General features: G+C 39.3%; 1 protein-coding gene across 10 annotated transcripts in view; it reads left to right on the forward strand.

Moving 5' to 3' along the window:
* PTPRM (protein tyrosine phosphatase receptor type M) overlaps positions 1–18364 on the forward strand; it is a 797738-nt gene that overhangs the window by 134341 nt on the left and 645033 nt on the right. For all 10 annotated transcript variants that reach the window (XM_017864681.1, XM_017864682.1, XM_017864683.1 and 7 more), the window contains exon 2: positions 17062–17184. In XM_017864681.1, coding sequence (XP_017720170.1) covers positions 17062–17184 — 123 coding nt within the window. The remainder of the gene's footprint in view (positions 1–17061; positions 17185–18364) is intronic.

An 18364-nucleotide genomic window follows, 5' to 3' on the forward strand; every position in this document is an offset into this window, starting at 1 on the left:
AAAAAAAAAAAAAAAAAAAAAAAAAATGCCCTCTCCCCTGTGAATTCTTCCTTGTTCTTCCTAATCTGAAGTAGGCCTTTTAGTAATCTCTATTACTATGTCACCTTCTGGTCACGATGTTGAATTCTAGTAGGTCGTGCATGTGTTCTGTGTTCCTGACTAAATTAAACTCAAGGGTCAGGATTCTGTGTTGGGCATCTCTTACTGAGCTAAACAGTACCTTCGGATGAATCAGGAGTTTTGGATGTTGACTGGATTGCTTTTGATGAATCAGCCTTAGTTTTCCGTATTTGCACAATACTTTGGGTGTTCTCTAAGGTCAGCTTCACCTATGGAGAATGACATAATTCTGTGTTCCAGTGGAGAAATATAAGTTGGGTATCCTTCAGTCTTGCGACCATAGTCAAGGAGTGACTCCTGGGCAGCCAGCAGCAGGTGGGTGTTTCTGCAGTAAGCCTTTGGGGCTCACCTGTTCTTGGGAAGCCAAGTAAAAACACACACACCATGTAGGGTGATAAGGGGCACAATCTTGTATGTAGGAGAATTGTGCAGATGAAGTGAAAAATGAATAACCCAGGAATACAGAAAGGTGCTAGTACATTCCATGGTAATGGGTCTTAATGGATGACTGAGCAGGAGCTTATTGGGATGGTGGGTGAGAAGTGTTCCCAGGTAATATCCAGAAGGGGGTCTAAGCTTGATGTGCATGGTTGCAGGGTAGTGGGTATGGGGTATCCCAAGCCCAGCATGAAGAGTGGGTGGGGATGCAGAGGAGGCTGGTGGAGATGCCCTTCAGTCACGGGGAGATAAAAGAGCTTGGACTTCTCAGGGAAAATTAACTGCATGCCATAACAAAATGGCCATAGCAGAGGAGCTTACCTGCCCATCAACCGGCGGCATAATCATGGGGGACGCATCCCAAAATTCAGAGCCCCAACCTCACTCCCAACAATTCTGATTCCATAAATCTAGAATGGGACTCAATATTTATGTGTTTAGTAATTTATCCCAGTGATTCTGATGCAGGTAGCCAGTGAAGCACACTTTGAGTAAGTGTTGAATTACCTCTAAGAGCCTTGTAACCCAAGGAATTATAAAATTTGCACAGATACGCATTTGTCCTAGGGAAGAGGATCCTGGGTAGCTCTGTTCAGATACTCAGAGGGATCCATAACCTCCCCAAAGTTTCAGAACCACTGAGCTAAGACAAAAGCTTGTAATCCAGAATGAGAATAGCAGCACCATGGCAGGAATGTTGGAGATCAGTAACCTTTAAAGAAACATTTTGTGTCATAGGAATTGTTGGTACTGGAAACACGTTAGGGAAGTGAAGGCTTACGACCGAGTTTGCAAATCAGGATTTATGTTTGTGTTACTATCTCAGTGTTTAAAGGACATACAGTGTTTAGTGGCTCTAGCAATTAACAATTTGTCTATAATAGGTTTTTTTTTGGTAACACTTCAAGTCCACATTTTTCTCTGACCTAATTAAACCTTCTGGTTTCCCCTGGGTTTTACGTTTTAATTCTGAAGTTAGAAATATATTAAAGTTCAGTAGAATGAAGCTCTTTTTCTTACTAATTATCAGTAAAGATACCACATTTTGCTCTCCTGTGGTTAAGGTCTTGTCTGTATTTCTGTGATAAACATCTCTCTGAAGTTTATAGAGCATATGGAGAAAAATGAGATTGATACAACTTGGTTTTTACTCCCAACCCAAGAATTTTTGCATTAGTGAAGTGTACTGCTGAAAAGTGATGCACACACCCTCATTTCTCCCCTAAACCCAGGGTAAAATGAACATATTGTTTATACTGGCAAATTCAGTACAGCAAATGGGATGAAGTAACTGTCAGAGGGACTCTGATCAGGGATGTGTTTCCTGGTGATGGCTGAGACAGAGCTATCAGCTGGTAACTGTAGCTTGTCCTTCAGCAGGGGGTTGCAGCTACTCAGCACCACATTTGATCATTGGTTTAAACTTTACAGAAATTGAGCTAGTCTGTGAAGCCTCCTCTAGGCAAATTTCTAGCCCCATGAAGGGTTACTATTTCTTAAGCCCAGTCAATATTACATCGATGCACAAGTGTTTATTCTCTATTCACAGCATACACAGTACTAGGTATTGTTAAAGGTAAGTGTCCAATATGGCCAAGGGCCAACAATAAGGGTATTTAAAGAATGTCTCAAAGAGAGAGCCAAGCCACAGATAATCAAATATAAAATTACCCACTCAGACTATTAAAAACAAATATATGGTGACACTTTGATTAACTTATCCCAGCAACCACAAGTTCTTAGAAGTCAGCCATATGAAAAATAAAAAAACATCCTGAGAAACAGAACTCCCTACTCTCTTAGTATATTAAACACATTCCAATGAGTAGTTTCTGGATGCAAAGAAGGCTCATCCCAGGCATATTATAAAGTCATTGAATTTGATACTGTCTTCTTTTTTTAGACTTATTTTCCAACCACTTTTCATATGTCTAATATTCTTATGTAATCTGCATCAAAATAAGAAATATCTAATATCTAGTTATCCTTACTTGTGGATTGTTTATGTGGCCCTGTGCACAATAGGTCTAAATAAATATTTTTTTGGAGTAGCTGTGGTTAGAGGACTGGCTATGTGAAGCCATTTTCATATTATGTTCTTTTGAGTTTTAAATTTCAAGCCTCTTTGTTACAGATGGAAAAATGTAAACTTACTCAAATAATTTTAGACATTAGTAAGCAGAGGCTGAGAAGTAGTTTGGGTTAAGGAGAGTCATATGGAAACTATAATATTAGGTGTTCTTCAGTGATCTTTTCAGCAAATATGACATCATTTTGGATTGACTAGGATAGGAACAGTCACCTAAAATGGGTCCCAGTCGGTGCAGGATTGACAGTCCTGGATGCCTTGTCCTGTAACCTCAGGTTTCTTCCTTTTTCACAGTAGATCAGGAGCCTGGCCATGGCCAGCTGTAGCACGGATCTTCATATCAGTAGGGTCTCTTCTGCCTTCTCTGCTGCTGCTTCTATTCTTGCTTTAACATTGAGCTTAGCCATCCTTCTTGCTTATATATTTAACATTATTTTATTTAGTTTTTCTATTACAGCCACTTTCCCCAACAATCCACCTGATCTAACCTTAATTATGTTGCTGATAAAGAATTATTTTATTAAGGGAGGAGAAGAAAAAAATAATAGCATGTGCAATCTTAGAGTGGGAATATTACCTTAGAGATAATCTAGGCCTGAAAGAGTCTAGTATTGTTAAATATTCAATTTTTTTTGTGGCCTAGTCTTTCTGTTGCCCACAGTACCCCAACTTTTAAGTATATGAAAGTTGAATATATCTGGTTGAAGCAGGGTTTTAGAAGGGCCTGCACTGGGTTCGCCCTCATGGGCTGAGAGAACCAGAGGGTTCTGAGGATCACAGGGTGAAAAACTCAGGGATCCGAGTCATCACGCTCTTTTATAGACAGGACTGAGACCCAGAAAGGAAAGGAAACCCAAAGTTAACTATTTACTAGGTAGCTAGATAGGTAAGTGCATCCTGGGTAGCTAGATAGGTAAGTAGGTCAATAGATACATAGCATAATGTATGTATTTATAGAAACACACACATATATACAGAATCATTTAATTCTTACAAGATTCTAGAAGGTAGATGGCTTTATAGATGAATAGATGAGGAAAGCTTGTAAGTTGATAGGGTTGGACTCACCTGTGCTCCTTCTGGTGGCAAATCTATATTCTTTTACCCTAGCTCTGTTCTGCTGCCTGGTTGCCTTGTCCAAAGCCACACACAGGCAAGGGCAGGACTGAAACCCAGACCGTCTGGCTCTTGGTTCAGGGTTGTTCTCTCAGCAGACCTGTTCTCTTTAATTAGTGGTAAAATAATACATGCTAAAAAGTAAATAGAATATTGAGTAAACACTCGATTAGAAAAAGAGGGAAAGACGTCCCAGCTGTGTTGACCTTGAGAAGGGTTAATGTTTTTAGGTTCTTATATTTTAGCAACTAATTGGTCATGGAAAAGGATGGGAAGGAAAGCTGATTCATCACAGCTTTTTGTGCTAAGTATTGCTCAGAACTTGGAGAATTGCATGGAATGTAGCTTCCTTATTTAAAAAATTAATAAAGCACTTTGGGAGGCCGAGGCGAGTGGATCACGAGGTCAGGAGATCGAGACCATCCTGGCTAACACAGTGAAACCCCATCTCTACTAAAGAATACAAAAAATTAGCCGGGCATAGTGGTGAGCGCCTATAGTCCCAGCTACTCGAAAGGCTGAGGCAGGAGAATGGCGTGAACCCAGGAGGTGGAGGTTGCAGTGAGCCGAGATTGTGCCACTGCACTCCAGCCTGGGCGACAGAGCAGGACTCCGTCTCAAAAAAAAAAAAATTAATAAGGAAAAATTTTTCATTAAAGCATGCTTTCTTTATGGCCTGAGTATTGAAATTTAACATTGAATATATATTAATTACTTGTATATTTCATAAATTTGAAATACACATAATACATAATTATTGACATTCTTCTCAGGTTTGAAACAAAAGCTGCAGGCACACTGACTGAGGCACTGAACCATAGTTCCAGTATGATGCACATAAAGTCCTTGTGCTTTTTGTTGACTTATGCTGAGGTCTGCCAAATAATAGCCTTATTACGCAGATTCTTAGAATAACAGGCCATTGGTATCTTAGTAGATTCTTACATTTAGGCGCTGACTCTCTGGTTTTCTTTTTTTATCTGGCTCATGTAGGAAAAGGAGACCTTCAGGAAGAGTTTTTGTTTCTCCTGTTGGCCCTTACAGCATTTTTCATATTTATCCTTTTAACTCCTCCATGTTCCCCAAGTTGTCTTCCTTGAGGACAAGGACTTCCTTTTCATCCTGTCTGTTTTCTTATCACCTCCCCTTTTCCTCCCTAGTGCTTGACATCATGCCTGGCACACAAGTCCTTAGGGGGAGTGATGGAGACAGGGAAGGAGGGAGATGCCATGAGTCAGATAAAAAAGGCAAAACTCTAGAATCAGGATTTCTTCTTCCTTTGATGTAGCCAGAGTGTCCAGTGAATGGAGTCCATTAGATGTTTTTTCTTTAGTGCTCCTTTCTAATAAAGATAGAGCAGTAAACGGTTTTTATTCTTACCTTTGTTACAAAAAACTTTACAAAATTCCGTTAAATTTAGCAAGTATTTAAGGAGTGACAAACACTTTTCCAGGACTGGGGATACAGAGAGGAACAGAACGTTGTCCTTGTCAAGGACTCCCAGTGCAATAGAGAAGACAAGCATGTCCAAAGTTACATTGCCCTGCAGTGTGATAGGGACATCAAGAAAACCAGTATATTTGGGAGTGATGGTTACCACACGGGAAGGAGTGATTGATTTTATCTGTGAAAAGCCCTCAGCAACAGGTACCTGGGAGCGGTGTTGTCTGAGCTGGGATTTGAAAAGGGCACAAGAGTTTTCCAGGCAGATGCTGCGGGGAGGGGTGGGACAAGCGCTGAACAGGTGCAGGGACCACATGAGCATAGGGGTAGCATATGGGCAGGAGGGTCATTGGGGGTGAATCTACAGATAGTCGGGAATTACTAGAGTGTGAAACTAAAGGGAAGGGGTGGCAAAGAATAAAGATAAAGAGGCAGACTGGGGTCGAATCAGAAAAACAACAGATGTCACATGATTAAAATTTGAATACTATCCCATGGACAATGAGGGGCTGATGAATAGTTTTAAGAATGGAGAGAGCATTTTCAGCTGTGTATTTTATAAAAATTCAGCTTGTTGGGAGTGTGTGGCATATACTGGAGAGGGCAGAATCCAGGTTTGAGGGAATGAGTCAAATCAAACGGGAACATGAGCTGAAACTCAAATTGTGGCATGGTAGGAATAGGAGACTGAAAGAAAAATTTAAGCAGTTGTTTAGGAGATAAGGTGTCAGGCAGAGAGGCAGTGACTCAGCCAATATAGGCAAGATAGATAAAGAAATGTCTGTGACTTTGTTTTCCTGTTTCAGATAGCATGTACCAAACATAGTTGTGACTTTCTTTGATGTTCATCACCTTGGAACAGTGACTACACTTTCACATACACCTCTAAGTTCAATCTTCCCTATTTCCCTGGGAGTTAGGTAATATTACAAAGGACTCATACATTCTATGGGGCCCAAATTCTCAGGGATTTGCTGATGTTCAAAATTGTACCCCAAAATACTTTAGGGAACCTTCTGGGTTGAAGACCAGCATATCGTTTCTCAGTAAGTCCAATAGAGTCAATCCCTGCACCCTCTTGGCATTAGAGTGCTGTTTATGCATTTGAGTATAGGATTAGATTGGTGATTTGGATTTTGGACACACTTCAATTAAAATGCTGATCTTTAAGCATGAAAATTATTTGGACCCCAATGACATGTCACACTAAGCAAAGCCTGGAGAATGAAGGAGCAGAGACTAACTAGGTGGAGGTGGAGGAGCACCAGTTCATGTTTCTAATTTCTTAGTTTCAGCTTGTTTGGGGCCTAAGATTGTTAGGCTTCTGGACTAAATGTACGATTTCTCTATCATATGCCCCTTCCTTTTCAACGTTGAAATCATGTAAGTTAAACATACCTTTGATATGAAGACTGCATATCTCCTTTTGATGCGAAGAGCAAGACACATGCAACTGACAGATCCAGGACCCACTGTATCTCAGTTCTGTGATCCTAAATATATTCACTCAGCTGTACGAGTTCCCCATTGTTGCGTTAGAAGAAATTCTCCTCATGATAGGAAATTGGAATGCATATTTTACCAACAGGATATGTGAAACTATATTTACTTTTTCCTTATAATTTGATTCTACCCAATGAATATAATGTGTAGAAAAATTTTCATTGAGGGAAGTACATTTAGTTGAGTTTAGGTTAATCAACATCCAGTGAAAATAAATAGTTGGCTGGCTGTTTTAAGCTGAATAAATAGCATGGTTTGGCTGTACTGCATATTGGTGAGTTCAGGAGTTTATCACCTGTCCCAGATAATGATTTTATGCTAATAAAATCAAGAGATGGATTTGTAAATCATACTAAACTGGCAGCAGTGCTACTGGGCATGAAATGTAATTCTTTTTTTTTTTTTAATTAATTTCCTGGGTATCTCTAACCAGTAACCAGGATTGTTTTTTATCTGAGATATCTCTTCTTGTTTTGAGTAGCTCTCCTTAGGAGAAAAATTACAGATCGGGGTTTTCTTAGCATGAAATTTAAGCGAAAAATTCAACACTTTGATCCAGCCATGCTATTCTGTTGCCCTTTTCATCTGAGAGGTGTTTATGACCAAAAGCATTATTTAGAGCAATGATCTCTGAATCACTTTCTTCATATCCTTTTTGAGGAATACAGTACAACTCATTGATGTATGGAAGAAAAGGTTTGGACTTCAACTTACATATATCTTCTAATAATACCTAAGGTCAGTATATGCATGCTTGTAATAATCTGCATATGTAGAGCACTACATGATTATAATTTATACATAAACACACATAGGATGGTTGTACCTTTTTAAGAACGGATGTCTTCTGAAAAATGTTTGAGACTACTGATCCCTAGAGCGCTCTTTCTGGGTCAATGATTAGATTACTCTGGGACCTTTTTTTAAAACCACAGATTCCTGGGGCTGCTCCCAGAATATTCTAGTTAAATAGGTTGGTCCAGAACAGTGATTACCAAACATTAGAGTGCATCGGAGTCACCTGGAGAGTTGTTGAAGCTCTGGCTGCCGGGCCCCACCCCCAGAGGTTCTGACTCAGTAGGTCTGGGATGAGGCCTGAGAATTGGCATTTCTGAGTTCCTAGGTGATGGTGGCTTGTCCAGGGACCCACTTGGAGAATTACTGCCCTAGTTTGGGACTCAGGACAACAGTGACTTCAGAGATCAGGTCATAAATACTGATTTAGTTTGACCATCTTCTCCCTGAGACGTTTCTGGCAGCTGTTTCATCATTATGTTTTCATTTATTACTCCTGTTTCTATGATAGAGGCAGACAACTATTTTTTACACTCTCTCTCATTTTCACTATTGTGGTATAGAGGATAAGAGCACCAGTATTATATTCAGATAGATTCACATTTATGCAGGGAATTCATGCAGTTGGTTTAATTAAATCCAATAGCAGCTCTATGAGGTGTTCAGTTGTATGTGGAAAATCGAGATAGTCAAGTTCCTAATAATTTGGCTGCATCTGTACAATATTTAGGAATAGAATAATACTACTGCCCATTAAAGAAAATTTTACTATCAATAAGAAAAATACATCTTTGTTTGTTGCAATTCAGCCTTTTAAAAAATTAGGAATCCATAGATTGATATGAAATGAAGACGTGGTAAGTCTAATAAATCATAGAAACTTCAAGAACAAGACAACTTTTTTGCTTTGTAACATATAAAATATATCCATCGGCAGATAGCACTTCTTATAATAGAGCATAGCATTAGCAATTTAAATGCCTGTGCAATGTGTAAAAACTGCTTGCTAGATTAAATTACGTAGAAGAGCATTTCTGTAATGCTTAGTGTCTGATTCACTAAACATCACTGGCGCACTCAAAGTTTAAGAGGCATTATATACTTTTATTGTTTGGCAGGCAATTAAATGTAGAAGTCACTGTGATTTAAAAGAAGAAAGCAGAGCCTCTGCTATGTTGGTATAGTTTTTTTTTTTAATACTCCTAAAATAATTATGTCTATTAAAGCTCTCTTTCTGTTTATCCTTTGCATTGTGTAGTTTATAGCCATTCTACACAGTTTTAAATTTGAAATAAATAGGATCATCTTAGATTTCATGTAATTTAGGAAAATAGAACATATAACATTAATTCTTTCGGGGGGTACCATAGCACTATTTTTTGACCTGCCTTCTCTATAGAGAGACCCATTTAATACTTTATGCATTTAATAAAGGCTGACTTGAATGGGGTCATTCTGTATTTGGAACAAATGAAAAAAATGTTCCAGAAAAACTCATCAAGGAGTATTACAGTCTTTTTACAAAATAACTTTAAATGGACTATAATTATAACAGGAAGAATGATTGCTAGTATATGTAAGTCAATTTAACCTGTTAAAGGCAGAACAATTCAAAATGTGTGTGTATCTTACAAGTTTATGAAATTAACATTTGATTGTCCTCCACTGGCTTCTTAGAAACAGCACTTTCAAGAGCTTATTTACAATGCAAATCACTGAACAGTTCATATATAAGCACCATAACATGTTGTTTACTCACTTTCTAGAGCTTGGTGAAAATGTGTGACTACAGACCTTGTTTGAATTGCTAGTCCTGCGCTGAAGCTCCTGTGACTTTGGTTGAGATTATGTGACCCTTTTAAACTGCTATTTGCAAAAGTAAGAATGTACTGATCAGGATCCAGCCAGGAGAGTGAAGCAACATAGTAATTTAATTAGGGAACATTTATTATAAAGACTAAGTAACTGTAACAGGGTATTAAAATATAAGAGATGGGTTAGTACAAACTAAGGAGAGCTCTGAAGAATGAGGGAATAGTGGATGTATGGAGCAGACGTTAGCCCAGGGCAGAGGCAGAGCTCCAAGGAGGAGACTCTTTTATTGCTGAGATCCAGGGGAAGGCTGTGGCTCAGTGGATGGCAGAGGAGTTACTATGGGGCTGCACCTGCAGGACTCAGAGGTAATGTGCCCTCTGATTGGCTGTGAAAGCTGTTCATAGGTGATGTTTTGCTGGAGGCACTTGCTACAGAACCACTGGGGCACTGTGCAGGGGCAAGCTGCTGCTACTGGAGGAGCCAGGCAGGGGGTGACCCCTGCGTTGTGCACTGAGGGGCCTGCCAGGGAGCTCAGGGAGGCCACCCCTTCCTCCTGCAGGATCTCTCCTGTACCCTCTACTGATAAAACTTACCTTCTTGCCCACTAGGACAGAAAACGTAGTTAAAGCGTCTGGATACATTTTTGAAATGAAAAGTGGATTTAGAGCTAAGAGGTGTAGTACATTGATAACTGGCACAGGGAATATTGATGTTTGCCTTTAGAATTTTTTTAATTAAAATGAGGTAATACATGTTTATATTTGCATGGTTTTTGTTCTGTAACATGTTAATCGAATCAGACATGTTGAGATAAAAGTCTTACTGGTTGTGAGGAGTCAATGACATCATAACTATATTTTGCCTTAGGCAGAATCTGACTGGCACGTGGTCTCTGTTCGCGAAATGGTAGTTGCTGATACCAGAGAACTTTGTAGCTCACAGGTTGCGCTTAGACTGTGTGGCAGTGCTCTCACACAGTAGTGCTGATTGGTAACTTCAAGCTAAATAAACAGTCCTAGGTGATGGCTGTTACCCTCAAACCTGAAGAATACAAGTAGCAATCTTGATCAATTTAGTGGTCTAGAGCCTCCTTTTAGAACAGAATGATAAATATTTGTATATCTCAGTAGAGATAAATTTGGTTTTTAAAGTGTCCAAATTATTTACGTGTATTGGGTCAAGATGTCATGACTATGAGTCACAATAAAAAAAAATTTTTAATGTACTGCATTAAATGGTGGACTCTAATTCTTGTCAATTTGTTTTCCATTGTTCTGTCTCCGGACCTGAAGCTTCAGTAGGATGTAGAATGGTCACATAAGGTTTCCTTTGGGGTGAAAATGGGCCATTTTCTTTATAGCTTATGCCTTAATGATTTTATACTACTCTTGAATTAACTGAATCATCCTCAGCTGTTCCAAAGAAAGAAAAAAGATAAATATCCTCCATTATGCAAGTGACAATATTTTATTTTCATAAATCAAGAATGACTTTTATCGACAACTAGCCTTGCTGTCTAATAATTGCCAGGAAAAAAAAAAAAAAAAAATTCAGCATTTGTAAACTGAAAGCCATAATTTGTGGAGACTTCATTAACATTTAACTTGCTTATAGTTTTAGCCATACTAGAAAAATGAACAAGTTCATTGATTTCGTCACATTTTGCAGTTGATTAATCCTGGGATACACCAGAACAGGGCTGGATGGTTTATGGACGAAGGTGAAGATTGTTTTCATTGTTCAGATGTTTATTATATTATGCTTCTTTTGGAAATTTCCAGGCAAAATAATTGCAGCCAGATTTTGCATAGAACTTTGGGGGATTCATTACCCATCCTTTTCAAAAGCCTTTATTGGGTGTTTATCATGCGTCCTGCTCTAAGGAATACCAAGGTGACCAAGATACAGTTATAATCAGTACTGCTTTTGAGCAGAGCTGCTACTCTGCCTATGGGATTTTCTCTTCTGAAACTCTATGATTTTCAGGAGAGAATATTGGGCCCAACTCCATTTCATTTGATTTCTAAAACATATAGGATCTGCGCATGTTGGATCCTGCCTTAATCCTAGCCCTTTGGGAGGCTGAGGCGAGAGGATCACTTGAACTTAGGAGTTCAAAATCAGCAACATAGGGAGATCTCGTCTCTTTCAAAGGAAACAAAAAATTAGCTAGGCAAGTTGGCATGTGCCTGTGATCCCAGGTACTCTGGAGGCTGAGGTGGGAAGACGGCTTGAGCCTGGGAGATCAAGGCTGTATTGAGCTAGGACTGTGCCACTGCCACTGCACTGAAGCCTGAGCAGCAGAATGAGATCTTGTCTTGAAAAACACGAAGAATAAAAAACATGTGGGTCTGCACTTCAATAACAGCACAGACTAGCTGCAGTTTTTAGTTGGAGTAAATGTGCAAACTTATAGCAGCCCACTAAGGCGAGAGTATCCATAAAGATATATGTGTATATGTGTGTGTGTGTGTGTGTATATATATATGTGTGTGTGTGTGTGTGTGTGTGTGTATATATATACTTTTTTTTTAAGACGGAGTTTCGATCTTGTTGCCTAGGCTAGAGTGCAATGGCGCGATCTTGGCTCACTGCAACCTCTACCTCCCGGGTTCAAGTGATTCTCCTGCCTCAGCCTCCCGAGTAGCTGGGATTACAGCCATGCGCCGCCTGGCTAATTTTATATTTTTAGTAGAGACGGAGTTTCTCCATGTTGGTCAGGCTAGTCTTGAACTCCCGACCTCAGGTGATCCGCCCGCCTCAGCCTCCCAGAGTTCTGGGATTACAGACATGAGCTGCTGTGCCCAGCCCATAAAGATAATTTTAAAGCGTATTTCAGTTTTAATCTAGAACGCACTGGTCTCCCACTGAATCAAGCTTGTTGACTTGGAGTGTGGTCACATACTGTCATAAGATGCTACTGAATGCGTCCTAAACCTCATTGCTCTGTTATGAGGGATGCTGTTGAGAACTCTGTTCATTAACTTCCGGCAGTTGCTTCTTCCTAGGGTTCTGGGAACGGAGATAGTTCTCTCTGAATTTAGGGTTAGAGTAGTTGTGTATCTTCTTGGTCTCCAGTTTGGGAGATACTAGCCTGTAGCATTAAGAATTTGGGTCCCTTATGACTGGATGCCTGGATTCAAGTATCTGCTTCACGACTCTCCAGCTTTGAGATCTTGGGCAGGCTGTGTAACCTTCTATGCCTTGGTTTCTGTATCTGTAAAATGAGGATCACAGTATCTACCTCATAGAGTTGGTGTGAGGATTAAACAAGTCCTGGGTAAATGTTAGTCTCTGTTATCACATTTATATATTATTTTATAGGTACTGTAAATTGTATGATCAATCATATTTTCTTCTTTGCACTGGCTACCCCAAAACTCCAAGTGAAATCTGTGGATAACATCCGGTACATGAACTTAGTGACTTTTTAAAAAAAATTTTTGGTGGTGGGTGGGTGGAGTCCTAGCCACATTTCTAGTGTCCTTTTCTTTGCTCTACTTCCCTTGCCTTTTAACTTATACTTTTAACAGTTTTATCGATTTAACTTTTTATGTTATTGTGTTGAATTGCATGTCTTGGAAAGTATAGGAATCATCATTGTCATCAATTACCTGAGTATTTGCCATCCAGTGATACTTCTTTTTGCATAGTAACTCATTCATATCCAGAACCTGTGTGTTGTATTCATCGTTGCTAAGGAAAAGCCTTTCCCAAGGTATGATGGAGATATGCGGGTACACGTGTGTGTGTGTGAGAGAGAGACAGAGACAGAGACAGAATGAGTGATGCAGAACACCACCCCACCCAGCTTGTATCAGCTTTCCTCCATCTTGTATATGACTCTGGTTTAGTTGTGATTCCCCTCTATGAAACAGAAATAATTTACTTTGATTTAACAGAGGAATACAGTACGGCCATGGAGTGCTGGGAGCCAGCCCAGGTGTGACAGTTCTGGAGAAAACTTAGGGAGTCTGTTGCTGACCATACTCCCGTGGACGATGGCAAAATGCGTCTGTGTTATTCAGAAAATCAAGAAGACTGTATTTTTAGCAATGCTTCCTTTTACTGTGTTTCAGGGGACTTTGCCTTCTTATCATATTGTTTTTCATTGTCCCCCATAGTATTTACTTGAAGAACCTCACTAACCACCTGTTCTTGGCACTTCCATGTTTAATAGAGGCACCCACAGGGTGTTACCTATATGAATGCTCACAACTCTTCATCTTCTCATGAGGTGCACTTGGAAGGTTTCAATTATATATTCCAACTAGTTGCAATGAAGTGAACTCCTGAGAGTGCTTTGTTCTATGAGGTATATCTGGCAAGAAGGATTTAAGAACTGATAATAACTGATGGTGGTTGAACATGCCTGACTCTTGTTACACTGACTTTATATTTGCTGTCTTATTTAACTGTCAGAAATACCACGTGAGGTACATGTTATCTCTGTTTTATAGATAAAGACACTAGACTTGTTTCTAAGTGATTTGTTTAAAATCAGCAAGCTAACAGTGGAAGAATTGGAATATGCCTGTGTTTTACTCAGAATCTATGCATTTTGCTACTACCCAAAGCTGTCCTGAAAACTGAAAGCTTAGTTGTTCTTTCTTTACTTGGTTATTTTAATTGTGATGTAATTTACTTTAACGTATCTTGTTTTATCCCAATAAACCATATTTGTTATTTTGGGGGGTCCCATATCTATTGAATGAAGGCTAGGGGTGGATCTGAAAATTGGTGTGCAGGGAAATGTATCCTCATTGGGCAATATGAAATTCATAGTTGATCCCATTTTCCGGTAGTTCAATAATCCTTCATGGGTCCAGAAAGAACCATATCATACTTTATTTGTTTCGTTTCAAGTGATAAGGACAGCTTTGTGTAATGGGAAAATTATAACCTTGCACCAGTGGTGTATTAGTCTTCTGGGTTTGCTCTCAGCCACACGTGCATGCTTTTGCTTTATATGTGCTTCTCTTATAGTGCAATAGTGGTTTTGTAAACCAGGTCTGTAGCCAGCCTTAAGTTGTTTTGTGGATGCTTATCACTATTTCTCACTGTTTAAGATCACACTGTAGGACTTTCACCTGAGTGCTATCTGTTTCCACTGGGGGACCTTCTCTGTCAAAATTGAGGATTTCATTCTTTTTGAATATTATTAGTGCTGTTGCTATTTGAGTTTATTGCTACAATACCAAAGCTGTTTTCTACATCAAAATTAGAGTTTGCAACCAAGAGACACTATTTCTCATAAATGTTTGCAGTCTTCTAACATTTCATACCCCAAATTGGAAAGTTGTTAGTATTATGCATTTTAGACAAATCCATTTTGTTTCTGGAGTTGTTAAAACTCAGTAAGAGGACAATATAAATGACCAGTTGTTGTCATTAAATTAAGGCTGTATCTTTGGAGTTGTTTTGTTCTCAATGGAGTGTTTAGTTGAAACAAGTAATTGTTAAAAGTGTTAGAGAAGACAGTGTCCAGGGACACTAATTTCACCATCAGATCTGGAGCTAACAACTAAGACAAAGCTAGAAAGCTGGGTCAGACAGTCTGAGGTTCCCTGATGCTATCCTGTTTAACATTGTTTATCGGAGCCTTGGAGGCAGATGTAGAAAGCATGCTCATCAGATTTGCAGACAACACAAAACTAGGTAAGATGGCTATTACCAGGATTGAATGACAATGTCAGAGTTGTAGGATGGAGTGATGCACTAACAGCAGGAGATGGGATTTAGTAAGCATAAATGGATAGTCCTGGTTTGAATTCAGAAAACTGTTTACTTTGTTAGAAAAGTGGAGAGAGACTCAACGGCAGTGGTGTGCAAAAGCCGTATGGGATTTCAGGCTCACAGAAGCTGAGAATGGACCAGTACCCTCTCTGCACTGAGAAGAGAATGCGATCAAGGACAGTAGCCCGTTGAATTCTGAACAGCTGCCAGAATGGTTGAAGGGCCTGTAAACCTTTTAGTAGCAGGAATTGCAGGGAGCAAAGCATACTTTGCCTGTTGCCTGGAGAAGTGAAGACTTAGAACATGACAGCTCTTTTCAAATAATCAGCTTTCGTGTGCCAAAGCTAAGATTTTTCTTTTTTCTTTTCTTTTCTTTCTTTCTTTCTTTCTTTTTTTTTCCACTATTTTTTCACAGGATAGAGCAAAGATAAATGGGTATACATTTCAAGAAGCAGAGTTTGGGCCTTTTTCAGGGGGGATGTTCTACATAGTCAGGATGCTTTACAGAATTCTGAGTGCCTCATCTGTTCAGAGGCTGGCTGGCTGGGAGGTTGTACAGTTGACCTAAGCATTTGGATATAAGCTGGACCAGGTGACCTCTAACATCTGTTTTCGCTCTGAGGTTGGACAATGGCTGTTTTACTTACCTTCCTGCCAACAGGACACACATTGTGGACATAATGTAAAAATATTCTTAAATTCATGTTTTCTTGAACCAGAACACTTAATTGTCATTAGTGGCAAACAATTATAATTTTTTGAATTAATATGATTAATAGCATTATATGATGGATAGTAGCATTTTCATAATAATAAGATCAATTTAGTTAATCACTTCCCCATGTGAAACGTGGAGAAAAGATCTGATACTAAAAAAAGTAACAGGAGGCATTCAAGAGGATATGGGATGGGACAAAATCATTAATGTGCTGAATGCTATTGATGCTGAAACAGCTGAATTGCTATGTATATGCTGTATTTTCTATTATTCTTTGTTTTTTTCCATTTAAGTAGTTTCATTTCTAGTACCAGAATTAAGCAGATGTTTACCACATGCTTAGTCTTGAATTTATTTTTGCCTTTAAAACTTGTATAGACTGTAAGTGAATTTATCATCTCTTTTAATTTTGAGACCTCAAATCTCCAAAGTATTAAAGTAAAACTTTGTTTCTTTGTTAGATTTGGAATAAGTATTTGGAAAATATTTTGCAAGTTGTGCCATGGTTTGTACTGCATCTTGTCCTCCACTATTGTGCCAGGATTGTGGTGAAAGCATTTCTTTTTTCATTTTTTTGGACAAATTATAAGTGTTTTTTCTTTATTGAAAACATGTAGAACATTTAAGTCAGTTCTCTTAAAATTTTGAATGCAAGAGCAGTTTTTCAAATTCCTATACATCTGGAAACTACAGATTTTAAATTTGCTTAGGTCTTACTTTCTTTTTTTTTTTTTTTTTTGGACAGTGTCTTGCCCTGTCGCCCAGGCTGGAGTGCAGTGGCATGATCTCAGCTCATTGTAACCTCCACCTCTCAGGTTCAAGCGATTCTTCCGTCTCAGCCTCTCGAGTAGCTGGGATTACAAGCACCCGCCATCATGCCTGGCTAATTTTTGTATTTTTGTGGAGACAGGGTTTCACCATGTTGGCCAGGCTGGTCTCGAACTCCTGACCTCAGGTGATTCGCCCACCTCAGCCTCCCAAAGTGCTGGTATTACAGGCATGAGCCACCATGCCTGGCCAGGTCTTACCTTCAGTTGGCTTCTACCAACATTAGATTGCTTTTGGAGAGCTGCGTAATACAGTGATGTGGGTGAGGCATGGTTAATATTCAGCAGCACTCGGCAAGGGATCAGTAAGTGTTGGATGCACAGCTCCTGAGTAGAAAGACCTAATCAGATTTAGTTTGGCATCAAACGTGCCATCAAGTCTAAGGCTTCCTGAAATCATCATAGCTTATTCCAGAGGTCTGGTTGGTATTTACATTACTTTTTATTCTTCTACATTTTAGGTGGCTGCCTCTTTGATGAGCCATATAGCACATGTGGATATAGTCAATCTGAAGATGATGACTTCAATTGGGAGCAAGTGAACACCTTGACCAAACCGACTTCTGATCCATGGATGCCATCAGGTTTGCTTTCAGTTTTAAGTTTTGTTTTAAAATAAAGAGGAACACAAGAGTCTCAATCACAGTATGTGTTCACTGGATATTGGTTAAATGAGTGAAGGTGTTGGTCTTTGGATATGGCAGTCAAAGTTGGATTAGCTAGTGAGAGTGGTGCAATTAAGAGGATAGGTTATAAAAGTTTTATCTCTCTCCCCTTAAAGTCTAAATTACACTTCTTTTATTTGCAAGTGCCCCTTAGCTAGATTAGTGGGCATTACCCAGTTGATCTTTTCCCAAGCAGCAGATATGAGAAAAAGATTGAGATCTCTGGCAAATGTGTCTAAGGGGTGAAACTCCAGTTGGGGAATCCAAATAACAGTCTCCATCCATCCCAGATAGGAGGCCTTGGTGGGGGACTTTTCTCAGCCTCAGGGACTCACTTGGCACCTAGGAGATCTAGGAGAATACCCAGTGATCTTGACAGTGTTCTGAAGATGAAATGGCAATGCATAAATGTGGGTATTTTTTCCACTGAAGAAATGCTTAGTGAATTTCTGATGAGTGAAAGATGTGTTCCACTGAACACCAAAAAGAATTCTACTTCTTATTGGGAGGGAAAAGTAGGAAGATGGTGGCTAGTGAAGTCTAATCAGCTTGGAGCTTGATTACTGCAATGGACCCTTTTTCAGGCTATGACACTGAGCATCCCTTTCGGACTTTAGGTCTGCAGATTCGGTGATGAGTTTGCTCCATTCAGGTTTCAAACTGTGAAACATATTCTGATTTGGATTTCAGATACAACACAATTTTTATACTTTTTAATGAATGCAAAGTTTTTCATTAATGCTCCAAAGCATAGGAATCATTACATTTAGTAAGTAATCTTGTAAAGGTAGCTTTTAAACGTGAAGTAGAGTTTAATGTTGTCACTAAACTTTGACGGTATGATGCCCACTGTGTTCCTGCCCTCTCCTTCCCACATTTAACTCCTTGTAGCTTCAAAGAAGAGAGCATTGAGCTCTTTATCACTATGGCTTCACTGGACTCAAAGCCTTTCTAGCTGTTGGTTATCTCCTTGCAGCTGCAGCTCACACCCTCCTTTTCTATGTCTCCTGTTCTCTTGTATACGTGTGTGCTGTTGAATAGGACTGTTTAAATCAGCTTTAGTTGCTTTTCCAAATTCCAGTTCCTGCTTCTGTTCCTG

This window comes from Rhinopithecus bieti, unplaced genomic scaffold (assembly GCF_001698545.2).
Source record: "Rhinopithecus bieti isolate Rb0 unplaced genomic scaffold, ASM169854v2 scaffold_73682, whole genome shotgun sequence".
In the NCBI taxonomy this organism is placed as follows: Eukaryota; Metazoa; Chordata; class Mammalia; order Primates; family Cercopithecidae; genus Rhinopithecus; species Rhinopithecus bieti.